Source organism: Leucoraja erinacea, chromosome 10 (assembly GCF_028641065.1).
Source record: "Leucoraja erinacea ecotype New England chromosome 10, Leri_hhj_1, whole genome shotgun sequence".
NCBI lineage: Eukaryota > Metazoa > Chordata > Chondrichthyes > Rajiformes > Rajidae > Leucoraja > Leucoraja erinaceus.
In genome coordinates, this window is record NC_073386.1 from 13,472,891 (window position 1) to 13,494,455 (window position 21,565).

The following is a 21,565-nucleotide window of genomic DNA, read 5'->3' on the forward strand; positions in this document are numbered from 1 at the left end:
AGGTGAGCCTCCAGCTTTAAACTGGTAAATTAGCTGTTAACCAACAGGGAACTAGCTGCTTTAAACTGGAACCATGTTCAACCAGGAACATTAGTTCTCTCCCTCTTATGACAGTCTTTTTTCAGAGTCATTTAATATTATACTGGAAATTATTTCCAATTGTTTTGTTTCTTTGTTTAGGTGAAATTATCAGCAGCCTGGAGAATTTTCCAGTCAAATCGATCGATCTAAATAATCTTGTTATCACCTTGGATATTTTTGTCCTGACTCTTCCCTTGGAAATTGAGATTATGCCTGTTGATGTGAACCACCACAGGTAAGTTGAGAGACAAGTCGTAGTTTTGCAACTTTTGGAACAGAGAACAGCACAGCATAGGAACAGGCCCTTCAGTCCACAATGTCTGTGCTGAACTTGAAGCCAAGACCAACCCTTATCTGCCTGCACATAACCCATTTCCCCCCCATTTTGTGCATATCCACATACTTATCCAAACATCTCTTCAATGCCACTATCATGTCGGCCTCCACCACCAACCCCGGCAACGTGTTTCAGGCACTCACCACCTTCTGTTTATTAAAAAAAAGCCTCACACCTCACTCTTAAACTTTGCCCTCTCACCTTAAAGCTATGCCCTCTAGTATTTTATATTTCCATCCAGGGATGTCTACCCTATCTACAGTTAGACAGGTACATGGATAGGACAAGTTTGGAGGGATATGGACCAAGTGCAGGCAGGTGGGACTAGTGTAGCTGGAACATGTCCAATGTGGGCAAGTTGGGCCGAGGGGCCTGTTTCCACACTGTATCACTCTATGAATCTCTCAGGTCTATCTAAGACCCTTCTCTCAGGTCTGCCTGCAACCTCCGGGGTTCCAGAAAAAAACAATCCAAGTTGTCGCCAAGTTGTAATCCAGGCATCATTCTGGTAAACCTCCTCTTTACCACCCTATCTACTTGTATTGCCACTTTCAGGGAGTTATGGAGCCAGACTCCAAGTTCTTTCAACATCAATGTTGTTCATGGTCATGTCATTAATTGTATACTTTCCCCTTGCATTCAACCTCCCAAAGTGCAACACCTCACACTTGCTCAGATTAAGCTCAACCTGCTATTTCTTCACTCATTTCTGTAGTTGATCGATACGCCGCCAGACACTTCAACAGCCTTCCTCTAGTCCGTAACCCCAGCACTCTGGGTATCATCTGCAAATTTAAAAATATATTAAAATAAAAACATTTGCAAAATATTCAAATATATGTAATGCAGAACACTTAATTAGCATTTTCATTACCTGTGACATTATTCCTATTACTTAGCTTTAGTATGTTAAGTAACATTTTATATAACCCATAGCTAACATTTTATGGAGCCCATGAGCAATTTTTCATGGTCTTTAGTTGAGAGATACAGCAGCGGAAACAGTCCCTTCAGCCCACCGGGTCTGCACCGACCAGTCATCCTCGCATATTAACACTGTTCTATACACACTAGGGACAATTTTTACATTTACCAAGCCAATTAATATTCCGCTTGGGGAGTCTGCATCCTGGTGGCATGATCATTGAATTCTCACAATTCTGTTAGCCCTTGCTGTCTCCTCCCCTTCCCAGCTCTCCCTCAGCCCTCGGGCTCCTCCTCCTCCTTTTTCCTTTCTTTTCAGGGTTTTGGCCCGAAACGTTGCCTATTTCCTTTGCTCCATAGATGCTGCTGCACCTGCTGAGTTTCTCCAGCATTTTTGTGTACCTTCAATTAACCTACATACGTGTACATCTTTGGAGTGTGGGAGGAAACCGAAGAACTCAGAGAAAACCCATGCAGGTCATGGGGAGAACGTACAAACTCCATACAGACAGCATCTGTAGTCGGGATTGAACCCGGGTCTCCATTGCTGCATTTGCTGTAAAGCAGCAACTCTACCGCTGCGCCACCATACCGCCTGTCTTTTAACACCGATTTCAACTAATGAATAGGCAATCTCAAGAGGGCTCTAAACTGTAGTTATTGCCCACAGAGCCCTTGGCTCTAGTGCCCTGACGCACAGTCATGTGTCATTTTGAGCTTGCCAGTTTCCAGCACTTGTTAAAGACTTTTGGCTCATCAAGATTTAGTTTCCCCACAAGAGCTAGCTAATCAAATTCTAGTCTGATGCTTGTTCCCCATAATGTGCCCCTTATTCTCTTGATAAGAATCTTTAGAGAAGGCTGAGTAGGTTTGTGGAAAAGAATTCCACTGGCTTACTTGCCTCATTAAAAAGTAATATACTTGTACATGTGCACATTAGGTATGTGCATAGGACAATAAAACTCGACTAATTTTAACCAACAATTTTCTTTTATTTGCAATTACCTTCAATTTGTATCCTTTTGTGACTATCTGGCCAATCGAGCTGAAAAAAAAAAACGAGTTATTATCTGCAACTATTACAAGGCCACTCTGGCAAGAAGCTAACATAACAATATTGTCATTTGTACAGATTGCGTACTTGGGTAGTGTTAAAGTAAGTGGAAATCCATTTACCCAAACAAGCAGTGGTTGAATATAAAGATGTCTGAAATATGAACAGATGTCTTCGTGTGATGTTCAATTTCAGGCTACATTGACTTCCCAGTACTTTTCCCAAGGACAGCTGTGCTATTGCAGATTAATTTTGTAAGTAATTCTTTGCAAACATATTCCTGTCCCTAGGTACACATCGGAAAGTAGCAGTTCCATGAACCGATCACCAGGACAACCATCATCGTATCGATCTGATGAAGAGCTAATGCAAAGCATGGATCAACATGTTTCCACCACAGATGAGAGGTGCAGTCTTCTGGGAAATTGTATTAAAATAATTCAATCTGTTGCAATTGCTTTTATAAATGATTAATATTTACATAATCTGTCATGTTTGAAGGATCAATACATAATTTTAAAAGTGATTAAAAATAAATGTAATCAAAAGTAAAATATTAAGTTTACAATACAAAACATGTTGTGAACCCCGTCCTCTGCCAATATAATATCCTGAACAGAAGGCTCAATAAATTCTAGGGCAAATTACTGCAAATGCTGGAACTCAGAAATAAAAACATAAAATGCTATAAATTCACAGCAGGCCAGGCAGCATCTTTGAGATCCTGGTGAAAGGATTTGAAAAGTTAACTTTGTTTCTGTCCCCAGAGATGTTGCTGGACATGATGAGTATTTCCAGCATTCTATGTTTTTAATTTGGATTACCAGAGCATTAAGAAGCTTCTTACAAATACCCATTATACATTACCGGTAATTTCAGTGGGAAGCATTGACAGTTGAACTACAGGGAATGTCATCAGATGCTCAGACATTTTGTTCATAAAATCATTTTTTTCGGGCTTCCCAGACTTTATAACTCAAAAGTTCAGAGCTTTGAATTTAATTTGTGGACGTTCAATCAAAAGACTTCTTGGATGCCAAGAAGCACCACATCATGTGGCACAGGTTGGCTTACTTGGACTGTCAATTACTAAAAGGACTTTTCTTTTCTGAATCCATGCTAACGTGTTTTTAACAGGATTATGAATGCATAAGTAATATTTGCCATTACTTCTAATTCTCAGCACTGATCCTTTACTTGAAATGGAAGTGACATAGTTGGTCATTTTGGATAGGAGCGCAATAACCCCTTTTCAGTCTACCAGAGGTCCCCAGCATTCAAAGATCTGCCTCATAATGATCATCATCATATCATAAATCTTCCTATCTGCCTTGTGACTGTCCATAACTTCTGTCTTATTTATTGTGAACTAGTAGATTATACTTAGATTATTTTAGTTTAGAGAAGGTATTTTGCTTATGTCTTCTTTTGTGAATAGTTAGAGAGAGTAGTCATCAGATATTTGTTTAAGAAGGAACTGCAGATGCTGGAAAATCGAAGGTACACACAAATGCTGGAGAAACTCAGCGGGTGCAGCAGCATCTATGGAGCTCCATAGATGCTGCTGCACCCGCTGAGTCTCTCCAGCATTTTTGTGTACCTGTCATCAGATATTTATTGTTTTGTGCTTTTCCTCACCTATAATAGTGTTATTTATTATTCATCTCTATTTAATATCAGCTTAGCTGAAAGATTGTATTGATACAATCCAATTAGTGTCACTGACTATTCTTTTACATGTTTCTGCTCCTGAGTTTATTCCATTTAGGAATAAATCTTCCCACAAGATTTATGATTTTGTACAAGCCATTCTTCTTTCTTTTAATTTGGTCATCTATTGTATCTCTGAAATTATCTATTCAGTTGGTGTCTATTAGTTTGCCAAGTTCTGATTCTGCATGAGCAGCGTTTTATTTTTTTTACTTTTCTTGCACTGAAGTACAGCCATTACTGTCATTGTATTTATTGTGTTTCTTATTGAATTTCTCTTTCATATTTCCATATCTGTCTCTTTGTTTTGAATCTTGGTGATGCAAAATACTTAAGCTCCATCATTTTGTAATTCCTACCCCAATCCTCGTACTGACAGTATTATGGAGTCCACTAATTATCAGTTCTGCTCCTTCATTTGGATAAAACAAAGTGAATGCAGAATCTAGTTATATCGCACGTCGTCGTACATGCACTGGATCAAGAAGTAGTAATCAAACTTTGAGACTGGTGTCAAACTGCTCACAATGAACTTAGTAGGGTCAGAATTAAATAATTTAAAAATATGAAATTTGACCCCAACCTACTTAATTTGCATGTACCACCTAGTGGCTGTGTTTAGTTTAGAAATACAGCCTAAAAACTGGCTCTTCGGCCCATCCTGTCCACGCTGATCGTCGACTTTCATACAAGTTCTATGTTATCTCCTTTTTTTTCAACCACTCCTTACACATGAGCAGCAATTTACAGAAGCCAATTAACCTATACACCCGCACATCTTTGAGGTAACCCGGAGGAAACCCACATGGTCACAGGGAGAACGTGCTAACTCCGCATAGACAGCACGCGAGGTCAGGATCAAATTCGGGTCTCTGACGTTGTAAGGCAGCAACTCCACCAGCTGCACCACTGTGCCGCCACAATGTTCTACCTTGCTAAAATGAAACCTTTTGTTATAAGATTTAAATCCAGTTCTCAGTGTGGTTTTAATTGTATTCTTTTCCTGCTGGGCTTAGCATGATTTCTAGTGTTTTTTGTTATTATTTTCCAGGATTGCAGAGGCTTTGAGTGATCCACTTTCCAAATTGCCAACGTTGCACAAACAAGCTGTCCTTGCTACAATGGATGAGGTAATGTCAAGAATATTGATCAATGTGTTGGAAACAGCCATTTTGCATTTTAGAAGGTAAAACACCTTTAATTTCTTGTTCCGGTCCGTAGACGTCTCAGTAATACAAAATCACTCAGTGTTACAGTGATTTTTCGAGGCAATCTTCAAAAGCTGGATAAAAGCATTCTCCATCCAGATGCTTTAAAGTGTCCAATATCAATTGAAAGTCCGAATTTAACCACCTTCTTTCATCTCTGCAACATCGCCAAACTCAGACCCTCTCTCACACCTCCCGCTGCTGAAAGACTCATCCATGCCTTCATCTCCTCCCGACTGGACTATTGCAACTCACTTCTCCTTGGCATCAGCTCCACCTACATCGACCAACACCAACTGGTCCAGAACGCAGCCGCCCGACTCATCACCCACACCAAATCCTGGCATCACATCACTCCAGTCCTCAAACAACTTCACTGGCTTCCCTTCTCCCACCGGATCACCTACAAAATCCTGATCCTCACCTACAAAGCCCTCCACCATCTGCCCCCCCCATATCTCACTGACCTCCTCTCCCCCTACCAACCCTCACGGTCCCTCAGATCCACATCAGCCGGTCTCCTCTCCATCCACAAGTCCAACCTCCGCAATTTTTGGGGACAGAGCCTTCTCCAGGGCAGCTCCCTGGCTCTGGAACTCCCTCCCCCAACTGATCCGCAATTCCGTGTCCCTCACCATCTTTCAGTCCCGCCTCAAGACCCATCTCTTCACCTCTGCCTATCCTTAGCCCCGCGTCCCCCTCCCTTTTCATCTGTGCATTAATTGCCTCGTATTGTGTTTTGAATTGAATTCTGTCTTTACTTTGTGTTCTAGTCATGTCTCTACTATTTATTTCATTCCCCTTGCATGTTTTTCCTCTACCTGCTAAATTTTGTAAGGTGTCCTTGAGACTATTGAAAGGCGCCCATAAATAATATTTATTATTATTATTAAGTGTTTCCCATCTTGCCTACAGTCGCTAACATGAATGGAAACATGAAATATGAACCAAATAAAAACATGTATACGATGGCTATGTAACCCATTAAGTCAGTCTCTGCTTATGCTTGTAGATAATATCTTCAATGATTAATCCTGCAACTACATTTGTAATCATTGAAAATGATATCTATTTAAAACATTTAATATGGAAATAAATCCTGTAGCACTCGATTAAGTAAAATCGTAAATTGCACTGAGTTGAAGAAGATATAAGGTGCGATAACTTGAAACTTGATTGAAGACCAACCAAACTCATCCTCAAACCCCTGACCTAGGACTCTGCATCTTCCCCCTGCAACAATATCCTTGACTTCACGAGCCACAGGTCACATTCATTAAGGATAGGCGACAAAAGATCCTCCACAATATTCTCAACACTGGTGCCCCACAAGCCTGGGTACTCAGCCGTGCACTATACTCCCTACACTGTAACTACTGTGTGGATGAGCTACTGTGTGCTCTAACTACATTTACAAGTTTGCAAATAACATCACCGTAGTGTGTTGGATCTCGAACAATGACAATGACGATATTAATCTCCAGAAGGAGATAAGTGCTGAATAACAGCAGCCAAAATAGCAACTGCTTTCTCAATGTCAGCAAAACAAAGGAACTAGTTATTGACTTCAGGAAAGTGGGGTGGAATGCACAAGCATCATTGTATCAATGATGTGGAGATGGAGATTGTCAAGAGTTTGAAGTTCCTAGGAATAATTATTACTAACAATATGGCCTGGTCCAACCACAAGAAAGCATATCTTGATTTTTGACATGGCTTTAATGACTTACTAATATTTACAGATGCATCATAGAAACAACTGGATTTTTCTCAGATAGGCTTGGAAACCTCATGGCTCAAGACCACAAGAAATTGCAGAGTTTTGGAGGCAGCCCAGTCTATCACCTAAACTAACTCCCTAACCCCCCCATCGACTCCATCTACACTTCATGCTGCCTTGACTAAGCAGCCAACATAACCAAGCACCACTTGGTCATTGTCACTCATCTCCCCTTTTGTGGGGCAGAAGATACAAAGCTTGAAAGCATGTACCACCAAATTCCAGAACAGCTTCTTCCCTGCTGTTATTACATTCTTAAATGGACCTCTAGTAGGTTAAGGCTGTATTCCCCATCTCACAATCTCATCCCAGTACTAGGGTCAAGGAAAGAGCGTCCACGTCGCGGCCCTGTTTCCACCAATCTTTCCACCACCACGCGCTAGAAGCTACAAGACAGACACCATTGTACGCAGATGCCGCGAAATGTGTTGAGCTCTGGCTGAACAACTTCTAATCTTGTGTGTGGATTCAGAAGAAGACCTCAGTACTTGCACTTTTTCATCTGCTCTTTCCCTGCAGTGTTAACTCTGTAGTCTGTTTCCTTTCTCCTTTGCGCTACCTGGTGTATGGTGATGCAACCAGTTGATATGCTCTCCGAGATGTGCATGCCCAGGAACTCAAAGCTTACTCAATTGTACATCAACTTCATTTTTCCATTCAAAATAAATTGTGACCGATTACTTTTTGGCTCTCTTTATTTAGCATTAAGAATCAAAACACACATGTTTCATAACGTTTTGTGTGGTTTGCCTGTTGCCTATTGTTTTCTAAGTTATTTTGAAATGCCATCCTTTCTTTAGATTCATTGGCTCCTAGAAGATGAAATTGTTTCAGCACTGCGCCATTCAACAAATATTACTTTAGCTACTCTACAGAAAGTATCAGATCATGTGTCCAGATCAAAGGGCAGGCCCCGATGTCACAGCGAAGTGGTTCCTTTGCAGTTTGTTTTTGGACCGGAGCAATCACTGGAGAAATTTAAAGAGGTACACGGAATAATTAAGCTTAGTAGTAGTTTGTTACATTTACAGGGAGCTGACCAAAAGAAACCCCATTAGACCATTGTTCTGCACACACATTTGCAAGACAATGAGCAATGTTAACAACTTGCTAAGGTCACGAAGGTACATATTGCAAGGTTTTAGACCCCATATGAGTTGGCAGGAGTTTAAACATTAAGTTAAAGACAATGTAATGCACACACTCCTCCTCACAATAAGTCTTGAACTCGCCCAAGAGCAAAGTTCTGTTGTATTAAATCTAAACTGGGAGTTATGGAATCAGCATCCTTTAGTACAGAAAAAGGTCCTTTGACCTATCAAGTTCTCAGTGTCCATCAAGCACCAATTTACACAAATTTATTTTTGTTCTCTTCTCATTCCCATCAACTTCCTCCCAGATTCTGCCACCCACCTACATTGGAGTGGCCGTTTAACATACAATCCTGCGTATCTTTGGGATTAGTTTAGTTATAGAGGTGCAGCGTGGAAACAGGCCCTTTGACCCACCGAGACAGTGCCGACCATCGATCACCCATTCACACTAGTTCTATCCTACAGACTAGTGACAATTTATAGAAGCTAATTAACCTACTAATCTGAACATCTTTGGAATGTGGGAGGAAACGAGCAACCGGAGGAAACCCAAGCAGTCACAGGGAGAACGTACGAACTCCACCCAGACAGCATCCTTAGTCAGGATCGAACCCAAGTCTCTGGCGCTGTGGACAGCAGCTCTACTGCTGCACCACGGTGCTGTTCTGCAGTAGGAAACTGTGGAGTACACAGAAACCTACTGGTCATGGGTACAACCCATTAGATGTAACACTGGTCTGAACTTGTATCACTGGAACTGTGAAACATCCTTTCCATTCCAGTCTTGCCAGGATCTAACAAGAGTCTAGACCTCATCACTTGTTTGTTATGCCATTGTTTTAACTCTTACTTCATCTGTTTTTTTCAATGTAAGGAATTTAAGCGGATGAATCTTCCAGGGTTCCACCTCAATGGAGAAGCAAACAACTTTTATTACTTATCTGTGAGCCGCCTGCATGTGCAGAGGGCAGAGGCAGGACAGAAGCTTTCCCCAGAACTCCGAAAGCAAAGCCTGGAGAGCGAGTGCCCAGCTGTGGCGATGGTTAGTGATGAGAGTGCAGATGCAGAAGTAGCTCGGATCTGCCATCAACGCCAGGAAGGTTGGACAAAACAAGTTGAAGTAGCCATACCATTGTCTGTAATTGAGGGAGAGAAGAGTGAAGAGAAGTCACAGGTAACGTTTTAAGTAGTTTCAATGCTTGAGAGTTCAGTTGGTTAAAGCAGTGGTGCTATTTTTCTGCACAGTTGATGTGTAAGCTCTGCAGAAGTGGACTGTAGCAGTGATGGACGGTTTTGTAGCTGCTGAAGCAATTTCATTCATGTTCGATTGGATTTCAGATATCGTAATGTTTTGAGAATTAGATGAACAGCATGGTTTTGGGATCGAATGTACTAGTCTTTAAAAAAGTTGTTTGTTTATTTAAAGCCGATTCTTGGTATACATTTTCATATTGCATGGGCTTTGTATCGGGGGAAAATGAAGAGCCACCAGATCGGTAATAAAAAAGGAGCTGGTTTATACCAAAGATCTTTACAAAATACTGGAGTAACTCAGTGAGTCTGGCAACATCTCTGGAGAAAATGGAGAGGTAACATTTTGGGTCGGTATCTATCTTCTGACTGATTGTTCTTGGGTGGGGGGGGGAGGTGTTGAGAGGGGGAACTGTTAGCAAGAAAGAAAAGCGGCAAATCGGGGATGGCAACAGATGAAATCAGGCAGGGAGTTTCCCTGATAGGCTGATTGGTGGCTAGGGGTGGTGTGATCCCAAGAGGGATATATATCGTTGCAAACTATGGAACTGGTTAACCGATTTTTAGTGTACGAAGGGGGATGGACAAGGGGAGTGTTTGTAGAAGTTACTTAAAATTGGAAAATTCTACATTCATACTGCTGTGTTGTAAGGTACCCAAGGAGGTTAGGATGTGCTATTCCTCCAATTTGCACGTGGCCTCATTTCGGCAATGGAGGAGGCCCAGGACAGGTCAGAATGGGAATGGGAAAGGGAGTTAAAATGCTTTGCAACTGGGCGATCCAGTAGGCTTTGGCGGACTGACGCAAGTGTTCAGCGTAACGGTCACCAAGTCTCCGCATCGCCTCGCCAATGTACAGGAACCACTAGATCAGTGCTTGGCTTAAAACAATTTCACCAATTTCAAGAAGTATAGACTATGGTGACAGGTTTATGTCTATGGCAATAATATAAATTAATGATAATCTGGATGTGTGCATGATATACGGCAGGGGTTCCCAACGTTTTCCATTCCGTTTACCCCTGGCAACTTTAATAGCACATAACAATGTTATTTCACTTATTTATGAACATCTAATGATGAACAGATGCTAGAACCAAACACAGTCAATCAATGAGAAAAAATATGTACAAATCCAGAATCAACAAATGTACCACCTGGGTAGGCAAAATTTACCCCAGGTTGGGAACCCTTGGTATACAGGATTAGATTAAGATATAGAGCAGTACAGCAGAGGAATAGGCCCTTAAATCCATGATGTATGTGCGAACTGTGACACCAAACTAAATTAACCCTATTTGCTTGCCCTTATGTGAAGTATACATTGCCCACATATGTTCATTAAACTTGTCCCTCTCGCCTCAAACCTATGCCTACTAGTACTTGACATTTCCACCCAGGGAAAAAGGCTCTGACAATCTATCCTATCAATCCCTCTCATAATTTTATATACTTCTACCATGTAATCTCAGAGCCTCGAGAGTGAACAGTCCAAGTTTATCAAGAGGTCCAGCACTGACTCCGTGTTGAAATCCACTAGTCACAGCCTTCCAGTCAGAATAACACCACTTCTCTCTGACTTCTATGGCCAAGTCAACTTTGAAACTAACCTCCCAAGACATCATGGATCCCATGTAATGTAATCTACTGGATCAGGGTACCAATCATTGAACCTTGTTGAATGCTCTACTAAAGTCTAGGACGACAAGATCCACTGCCCTGCCCTCTACATACATCTTTGTTCCTCTCAAAACACTTGGGTTCGTAAGACATGACCTCCCCGGCATAAAGCCATGGTAATTAAGAACATAATAAATATTTCTTATTAAGTAAATAAATCCATGCTAGATTTCATCTTTCTTTTTCTTCTTGACTGAACAGGATACATTTGGGAAAAGTTAATATTTTGACCAGTAAGTGTGGGGTCAACATAAGCATTTAAAATAGTTATGCACAAGCGGTAGTTGATATTTCAGTCTGCCAAAGGAAGGAGTGGAATTGCTAACAAATATCATGAACATTGTTCTTCTGGAACTCATTTTCATTGCCATTGAGAGTCAGAGAGGAATCTCCTCAATTTGTCCTGGATCATCTTGGCTCCACGTATTCAGTTTTTCAAGTGGATTTAGATGGCTGTTGCTGTGTAAGAGGGCAGTGAAGTGACTGATGTTTAATTGGACAATAACTGTATGCGGCAGGTTTGATCGGCTTGCTGGCCCTTCCATTTCTGCCAGTTTCATATGTTATTTTAGTTGATTATGAATGGTACATTGAATTAAACGTGGCTCATGCCTTTTTATGGTGCGTTTTTCCAGATTTCACTTGAGGAAAGTAAACTGACTTCTGAGAGAACAGTAATAGCAGCAGGACCTAATGGAGCATGCCCTGCATCAGCTGAACTACTGGAGGAGAACATGGATGGGAAAAACTGCCTCACAGTCACACAACCTGACCAACAGGATAGGGGATTTACAGTGATCAGGCCTGAGGGAATCCTCACCAGCCCGCCCCTCCTGCAATCGAGCCCAGGTCCTGAGAAAACTCAGGTGGCAAATCTACCATCGCAGACGTCTTCTGCTGTGAGTCTTGCCGAGTCTGTACAGTCCATTATACCTGGCAGTACAGGTATGTCATTTTTTCATCTAATTCAGATAATAACTTGGCAGGCATGGTTCTAATTTATTTTACTGTCATATACACCAGGATGCAATGAAATTCCTAGTTCACTTGAAGCTCACAGAATGAACGGTATATATATACAGTAACGATAATGCAGTAATAAATGCAATGACAAGTAGCAGAGTGGTGTGATTTGTCTGCAATCCAAAGTAGTGCAAAAATAATTGAAGTACAATAATGGAATAACCAAATGATGTAGAGTTAAGAGCAAGCGTATGTGGCAGCAGAGCCGGAAAAGGGGTGTGGCAAAGATGATGGGTTCAGGAATCTGACAACAGCAGGAAAGAAGCTGCTCTTAAGTCTGGATGCCCAAGCTGTCAATCTCTTGTATTTACTCCCAGCTGATAAAAGAGAGAACAGAATGGTAGGCATCCTGACAATACTTTCAATCTTCCTGATGCAGTGCATCATGGAAATAGACTGGTTGGAAGAAAGTCACAAGCATGTGATGGACTGGGGTGTGTTCACTACTCTCTGTAGGTTCATGCGGTCAAGAGCAGAGTGCTTGCCATGCCAGGCCGAGATGCATCTCGTCAGAGTACTTTGTATAGAGCATTTGTAGAAACTCGGGGGAATCCTCGTATTCATGCCAAATGTTTTACGATGACATTGAAAGTAAATATGGCGACGTGATTTCATGATCATCACAACAGTGTGAGGGACCAGGTTAGGATGCTGGTGATATGGATGTCCTGGATCTTGAGTCGGTCTACCATCTCTACAGATGCTCTGTTGATGAGGATGGGTTTGTCGTTTCCTTAGATCATCGTGCTGACATTGAGGGCTAGATGATTGTCCTGACACTTTGACACAGGTTTCTCAATCTTTCACCTGTACTTTGTCTCATCGTTGTTGATCTGGCCAACAACAGTGGTATCAGTGGCAAACTTCATGATTGAGTAGGTATTGTACTTGGCCACACAGACATTGGTGCATAAATGTTCTTGATACGCTGCATTCCCATTTATACAGGTGTATAATCATTTATTTTCATTATACTTTCGATATTTTCTCTTAGTCCCCAAATTTGTTGTTCTCTCTTTGGGATCAATAATAATAACAAAGACTACCCCCAGCTGGCAAGGGCTCGTGTCACTTGACCTTTTGGATTTGGGGATTTTTGAGCAATTATATAGATGAACTGTCAATCAGATGAAAACTGGCATTGATTTTTGGCTACATGAGAGTTGGAATCAAACCATGAAACTTAGAGAAATGTCAATCTGTATTGTCCTCTTTTACCCCCCCCCCCCCCCCCCCCCCCCCCCCCCCGCCCCACTTACTGATGTGTATCTTGTCCTCATGCTGTGGAATTTGTTTTTCTCTTTCCCCTCTCTATTATTCTTCTTGTAACGTTTGTTTGGCTATCCATTGTATGCCTTTGTGAAATTCCTGACCCCCATCTTTTGTCTCTGTGCTCTTAGGTTATGGCAAGCACAGACCTAGCCGAGTACAGAGTGTGGTCTCCAGTCAGGGCAGCCTGGATTCTGATCTTTTAGGTGAGAAACGTTTTTCTGTGACCTTTTTCTTTTCAACCCAAAATATTTTATGACATTGAAGCACGTGCATGGAGCAAATGCACATGCTTCAATGTCATAAAATAAATTTCCAGAAAGATTAAGCACTGTCAGCCTCCTGTGCCATAACAATCCCAGGACTCCTGATTTCCCAAGGTTCTGTATCACAGCAGTAAGTACAGTATCATATCTCTAAGCTACTGCAGGTGATGGAAGATTGGTTACAATCTGGCTCCATGCCCATATTATAGAAGCTTGTGTTTTCTGGTTGGGAAACAACAAATAAAGCAGAGCTTTCAGTTCTTGCTGTATGAGGCAACAGATAAGGATTTATCTGAACCACATGTAATAACCTGAACTACTTGTATCTTTTCAGAAAGATTAAGGCACGCTCTTTGGAAATACTACGCTTTAGGCTGAACTGCATATTAATGATTAGAATTGTTATCCTTGTTATGATGCTGTTTTAGAATGCAAAGGGACTTGAGAGTGCTGGTGCAGGATTTCCAAAAAGCTAATTTGCAAGTCGAATCTTTCATAAGGAAGGCAAATACATTTATTTCAAGGGGACTAGAATACAAAAACAGGGATGTAATACTGAGGTTCTATAAGGTGCTGGCCAAACCATATTTGGAGTATTGTGAGCAATTTTGGTCCCCATAGCTGAGGAAGGATGTGCTGGATCTGGAACGGTCTTGAGGAGGTCTACAAGAATTATCCCAGGAATGAGTGGGTTAGGACCAGAGGTCGCAGCTTAGAATTTAGAATTAAAGGATGTTCCTTTAGGAAGGAGATGAGGAGGAATTTCTTCAGGTGGTGAATCTGTGGAATTTGGATTTTTGGAATCCATGGATATTTTTAAGGCAGAGATAGATACTCTTGATTAGTATGGACGGCAGAGGTTATAGGGAGAAGGCAGGAGAATGGGGTTAGGAGTGATAGATCAGCCATGATTGAATTGCGAAGTAGGCTTGATGGGCCGAATGGCCTAATTATTCTTCTATCACATAACCTTTTGAGCTTGTGATCATTTATTATGTAAATATGTGACAAATGAACAGTCTAGATGGTCGACCACCATAACAAAACAAAACAATCTTTTCCCTTCCCGTTTGATGTTTTGTTGGCATTTGTCTGCATCTCGCTCTCTTCTGCAATTACTTCATCAAAGGGAGTATAACCTTACTATGGACAGGCTTCACAGTGTCTGTTTCATAAAACATTGGAGCAGAATTAGGCCATTCAGCTCATTGCGTCCACTCCACCATTCAATCATAGCTGATCTCCCTTTCCCTCAACCCCATTCTCCTGCCTTCTCATTGTAATGGTTGACACCTTCTTAATCATGAACATATCAATCTCTACCTTAAAAATACCTAATGTCTTGGCTTCCACAGATATCTGTAGCCAGGAATTCAACAGAATCACCACATCAGGCTAAATACATTTCTACTCATCTCCATTTTGAAGGCACTTCCTTTTATTCTGAGGCTTTGCCCTCTGATCCTAGAGTCTTCCATTACTAAAAACACCCTTTCCACGTCCACTTTATCTGGTCCTTTTGTTATCCGGTAGGTTTCAATGAGATCTCATCCTTCTAAACTCCAGCGAGTACAAGCCCAGAGCCATCAAATGCTCCTCATACGTTAGCCTTCAAAAGCTGCTCATACATTAGCCTTCAAACGCTCCTCATATGTTAATTGTGTCATACGTTCTTTTGTGTCATGACTTGCTCTTTCAATAATAATCACCCATTTGTTGGTTATTGTTAAACACTTTGCACTTTCAAAATTTTGTGCCTGGGTTCTTTTCTAAACCTTGTACCTCTTAAAAGAAACTCTTTACACTGAGGTATAGAAACATAGAAAACAGGTGCAGGAGTAGGCCATTCGGCCCTTCGAGCCTGCACCGCCATTCAATATGATCAAGCCTTTATCTTCTCCTTTTTCTGTTGGATGCATGCTAAGATAAACACAAACCACAGATGAGATCTCGTATTTAACCCCAAATTGGGCATTAATCTTGTGACTTTGTTGGTCTTTCTGGCACTTGCGAACCATTATCCTGTGGATTTGTTCATTCAGCTATCTGGAGAAAGAATTCTCCTTGAAAGGTTAAATGTGATGCTTACCTGATTACGGTGGTCATGAATTAATGATTCTCTACTTGTCCATGTCCATTTATAAACAATAGACAATTGACAATAGGTGTAGGAGTAGGCCATTCAGCTCTTCGAGCCAGCACCGCCATTCAATGTGATCATGGCTGATCATCCCCAATCAGTACCCCGTTCCTGCCTTCTCCCCATATTCCGTGACTCTGCTATCTTTAAGAGCCCTATCTAGCTCTCTCTTGAAAGTATCCAGAGAACCGGCCTCCACCGCCCTCTGAGGCAGTGGAGCATTGACGTCAGCGCCTAAAAGCACGTCAAAGGGCATTAATTCCGTTTTGGGGGCTATTCACAGGTTATGATGGAGGTAGCAGTGACTCTGAGTGTGATGGTGCCACAATGAATGAACAGGATCCCAGATGCCCGCTGATGCCTGAATTTTGGTTGATCATCCGAATTCATCAAGATCGAGTTGAAGTTTACTCTCACACACGGTTTGTATAAGATGCCGTCCTAATAATGAGATATACCTACTCTGTCTTTGTTGTTGAGAGTTTCGGGAAGTATTGTATCTTAATCTCTAAAGGAAATAATGTCAAATGATGATCTGAAGTTACACTGTAGATGCTTACTAAGTAAGGAAGGTGAATGATTCATGATTATGTCAGTTATTTTCTAACATGTTAGCTTGGTAAATGTTTTGTGAAATCAGATTGTGCTACTGTTTATTGATGGCATTTATATTCAAACTTTGTATTAATTTAATTGTCAACCCGCCATCTCTCTGGGTTCTTGAAAAGCACATCAAATGAAAATGTCCAAACTCGGTAAGGTAAAATTAAATTTGTTTTGCTTTAGAAATCTAATTGGAATAAAGGATGAATCTACTGTTGAAAAAGAGGAAGAACTTGAGTATTTGCAGCTCCATCGAACAGTAGTAAAGAAAATTGGCGAGATTTGTCGTGTGGTCAACCAGGTAATCGTGAACGTGAGATTGAAGATTGTTTTGCATTTTGGAATTGTGATTTTGGCCTGGGGCTGAAATCATTAATATTTTTAACCAAAATAAACCACCTCACTTTTACTGACACTGAATTTCACCGTCTGATTGATCCTGTGTTATTGCTCATTATGATCCTATGAGTGTACTCTACAAAAAAACTGAAGAATAATACTAATCATTCCAGGAATGATGAAAGGCAAAGTAATGTGCCAGATCAAATGGATTTAGGGTTTCGGGTTCATGGGATGTTAGGAATAGGACCCGACGTAGGTTAGGTCATTTATATAAATACAAACCTTATGCAGTTTTGGGTTTTCTGTTTCATTTTACATAGAAGTGAAAGTTGCAAACCAACGACAAATCTTAGTACAAATGAATTGGGTGTTTTTTTTTGCCACATATCTGGATGTGCAAGCATCTTGAAGCATCCTAAGACTATGAAAGATAATATATGAATATAATTTCCTTTTTATCCATAGTGAACAGAATCCATTCCAGAACAAAGGCCCGAGAGGACACCTTTATTGACGTTCAACCACTTGAGAAATTCATTTTAATTCAAACTTTCATCTTTCTCCATTTTGATATTTAATCTCATTTCTCTCTGCACCAATTTTTGTACCACTCAATGTACTCCAGTGGTTTCCTGTGTTATATCTCGCTACAGGCTTTCTGGAAATGCTGCGAGAGCTCTTTCAACATTAATGTTGGTTTTTTGAAGCTTATTTTCTCTTCTGTAAGCCTAGTTGGTGGCATTTAATTATTTTTTCTTCTGCAGGATATTTTGTAATTACATTTTTAATTAAAGATTACAAAATTGACCCAACCATTGATGTCAAGTAAGTTTAATTGCAATGACCTAGGCTAGTTTTACATTTTGTTTAAAATAGTGATATCATTGGCCTTTCACTAATCCCTTGGAGCACATTTACTCTCAAAAGAACTCTGAATGTAATTTTACTGCCAGCTCTTACCCTATTCAGTTTAGAACCCTAGGAATTATACTATTATTTTCAGATCCACCCATTTTAGAATAAATTGATTCTCTTTTCCTCTCTTTTCATTTACTATATAATCTTTATCAAATTGCTTTTGACTGTCTCCGAATTTACTTCCAGTCGAGTATTCCTCTTGTGGACATTGAAGCAAAATGTTTAAGTATGCTGTTAGATTTCCACTTTTTCTTTACCATTGATGCCCGAGGAAGAATCTGAACAAGATTGGTATGGAGAGAACTCCAATGTACTGCACTGAATGGGAATCTGTTCCTTCTGTACATCGCAATCTGATCCTTGCTGCAAATTGACTGTACCTCGGTACACATGACAATAAACTAAACTAAACTGCACCAAACCAATCTTTGCACTCTTGCCCAAACAACCATTAGCAGTATTTGGCCCATGATGATGATGACGTTGCTTGATCTGGAGCTGGTCACCAACACTGACTCATGTTTTGTTATGTGCTTTGTTTCTGTTTCTCAGCGTTTGTTGCTTCAGGATCTACACGATAGTCATGTATGCAATTCCTTACTTGTGGCTGAGAGTGAAGAAGATATTTGGAAGAATGAAACCCCATACACTTCATATCGCCCGCGGATTATCGCCAGTGATGGTATGTAATTATTTTCCTAATCAGCCAGCTTTGTTTAATTTATATGGGACGTTTTACTCTTTTCTTTCTGAAATACTAGTAAATCTATAGGATGTTGTAACCAAAACAAAATATTTAAAAATCTTTTTCTAATGTGTTGCAATTTAATTATTTTTATTATTCCTTTATTCAACAACAGGTCATTATAGAGTGTGCCACTTGTTGGAGTATATCAGGTTCAGGCATCTTATCCAAAAGTATGTAGATGTAGAATTAAATCTTGTTTGAAAATCAAAATGATTTAGGCCCATGTCCTAGATTCCAAACCCATTCAACCTCACCATCCCCACTAAGGGCAGAAACCCTATAACCTGCCTATCCTATAAATTTCATTATAAATTCTCAGAGCCAATACAACACTATTCAATATAATCTTTCCCTATTATTTAAACGTTTGGATCCCAATAATATTAATTCTAACACCAATATGACCATTCTTTTTTTTTTTTTTTAAATAATATTTTTATTAGAAGTAGACATATTATAAAGTATAGTTACATATTATCGTAAAAAAACTTTTCATATACATCAGTCATACATTATTAAAATTTTCAATTGTCGATTACTTCTGCTTCTAGTGTTTTTTTTATATAGAAAAAGAGTGAAAGAGAGAATAAAGTTACAAATATCAAAAAAACAAAAAAGGTGGAATGGATTACTTATAATACGTCATTGGAGATAGGTTCGTAGATTATAAAGTATGACTTTTCATCTAATCCTGAGTTCAAGTTTCAGTTGGGTTTTCGTGCTGGGCCAATCTACCCCGTCAGATAATTAATGAATGGAGCCCATATTTTATCAAAAAGTTCTTGTTTGTCGATTAAGACAAGTCTAATTCTTTCTAGATATAGGGTCTCCGACATTTCCACAATTCACATTTTAGTTGTGGGGGTTGTAGGGCCTTTCCAAAATTTTAATATTAATTTTTTCCCGGTTATTATACTGTAGTCGAGGAAATTTCTTTGGCTTGTTGTGAGTGTTAAACTTTGCTCTGATATTCCAAGAATATGACCATTCTGAAGTTCAGTATCTTTGCTCTGAATGTAGCCATACCGATGATAATAGACGATAGATGCAGGAGTAGGCCATTCGGCCTTTCGAGCCAGCACCGCCATTCAATGTGATCATGGCTGATCATCCCCATTCAGTACCCCGTTCCTGCCTTCTCCCCATATCCCCTGACTCAGTTATCTTTAAGAGCCCTATCTAGCTCTCTTGAAAGTATCCAGGGAACTGGCCTCCACCGCCCTCCTAGGAGTATATCAGAGAATTCCACAGACTCGCAACTCTCTGTGTGAAAAAGTGTTTCCTCATCTCTGTTCTAAAAGGCTTATCCTTTATTCTTAAACTGTGGCGCCTGGTTCTGGACTCCCCCAACATCAGGAAAATGTTTCCTGCCTCTATCATGTCCAAACCCTTAATAATCTTTATGTTTCAATAAGATCCTCTCTCATCCTTCTAAATTCCAGAGTATACAAGTCCAGCTACTCCATTCTCTCAGCATTTGACAGTCCTGCCATCCCGGGAATTAATCTTGTAAACCTACGCTGCACTCCCTCAATAGCAAGAATGTCCTTCCTCAAATTAGGGGAGCAAAACTGCACACAATACTCCGGGTGTGGTCTCACTAGGGCCCTGTACAACTGCAGAAGGACCTGTTTGCTCCTATACTCAACTCCTTTTGTTATGAAGACCAACGTGCCATTTGTTTTCTTCACTGCCTGCTGTACCTGCATGCTTACTTTCATTGAACAAGGACCCCCAGATCCCGTTATACTTCCCCTTTTCCCAACTTGACACCATTTAGATAATAAACTGCCTTCCTGTTTTTGCTACCAAAGTGGATAACCTCACATTTATCCACATTAAAGTGCATTAAACTATGTTACCTTTCTACTCCCTTAGATGTACAAGTTAATATTATTATAGATTTTTTTGAAGGGTTTGAATTTTGGTGCTCCATTTATGTAGATCCCTAAAAATTACTTTGGAGCACCACTTTCTAGTCCTTTATGCATTTTGAAATCCACCCACAATTTTTTAAATATTGGTATTTCTTTGTAATTAGCTTAGAGATACAGCATGGAACAGTCCGTTAGGCCCACTGAGCCAACCACCTGTTTACACTAGTTCTGTTACCTCACTTTTTCATCCATTCCTCACAAACTTGGGGGCAAGGCACCCAAAAATGCTGGAGAAACTCAGCGGGTGCAGCAGCATCTATGAAGCGAAAGAGATAGGCAACGTTTCGGGCCGAAACCCTTCTTCAGTCAGACAATTTTGTGTACCTTCGATTTTCCAGCATCTGCAGTTCCTTCTTAAAAACTTAGGGGCAATTTGCTGAGACAAATTAACCTAGAAACCCGCACTTCTTTAGGATGTGCAAGGAAACCAGAGCACCCAGAGGAAACCCGCATGCTCACAGGGAGAGTGTCCAAACTCCACACAGACTGACTGAACCCAAGATCATGATTGAACCTGCGACTCTGATACTGTGAGGCAACAACTCCACCAGCTGTGCCACTGTAGCCTTCTTCTCTGATTTACATCTATTTTTGTGATTGTCAAACTCATAAATTCCCTTACCTTATGTCTATGTCATAACTATTATATTATCCAATACACGTTTTGTGAGAAAGTATGACAAATTTTCTTCCATTTCATGAATCTGTCTCAGAGAGATCCAAATGTAAAAGCAATTGGTTTAATAAACGGAAACAAACAAACTGGTGGTATTGAACAGCTGGGGAAACATCTGTGAAGAGAGATGAATTCTTTGGTGAAAGATGTTGCTCCGGAATTGTACAAAGCTGGGGCGGCACAGTGGCGCGGTGGTAGAGTTGCTGCCTTCCAGCGTCAGAAACCCGAGTTCGATCCTGACTATGGGTGCTGTCTGTAGGGAGTTTGCACGTTCTCCCTGTGACTGGGTGCGTTTTCTCCATGTGCTTCGGTTTGCTCCTGCATTCCAAAGACGTACAGGTTTGTAGGTTAATTGGCCTCTGTAAACCCTCTAGTGTGTAGGATAGAACTGGTGCACGGATGAACACCGACCGATCAGAGAGGACTCGGTGAGACAAAGGGCGTGTTTCCGTGCTGTATCTCTAAACTAAATTGGGGGGTTAACACATTGGAAGTTGCAAGGAAAAGGGGAAGTGGAAGAGAGG

The 21,565-nt window shown here is 40.6% G+C and overlaps 1 protein-coding gene across 1 annotated transcript in view; it reads left to right on the forward strand.

Moving 5' to 3' along the window:
* Positions 1-21,565, forward strand: part of szt2 (SZT2 subunit of KICSTOR complex) — a 174,926-nt gene that overhangs the window by 63,310 nt on the left and 90,051 nt on the right. The window contains 10 exon segments of the mRNA XM_055641515.1: positions 181-316; positions 2,687-2,803; positions 5,158-5,236; positions 7,895-8,080; positions 9,063-9,362; positions 11,755-12,064; positions 13,543-13,617; positions 16,101-16,239; positions 16,604-16,721; positions 18,233-18,362. Coding sequence (XP_055497490.1) covers positions 181-316; positions 2,687-2,803; positions 5,158-5,236; positions 7,895-8,080; positions 9,063-9,362; positions 11,755-12,064; positions 13,543-13,617; positions 16,101-16,239; positions 16,604-16,721; positions 18,233-18,362 — 1,590 coding nt within the window.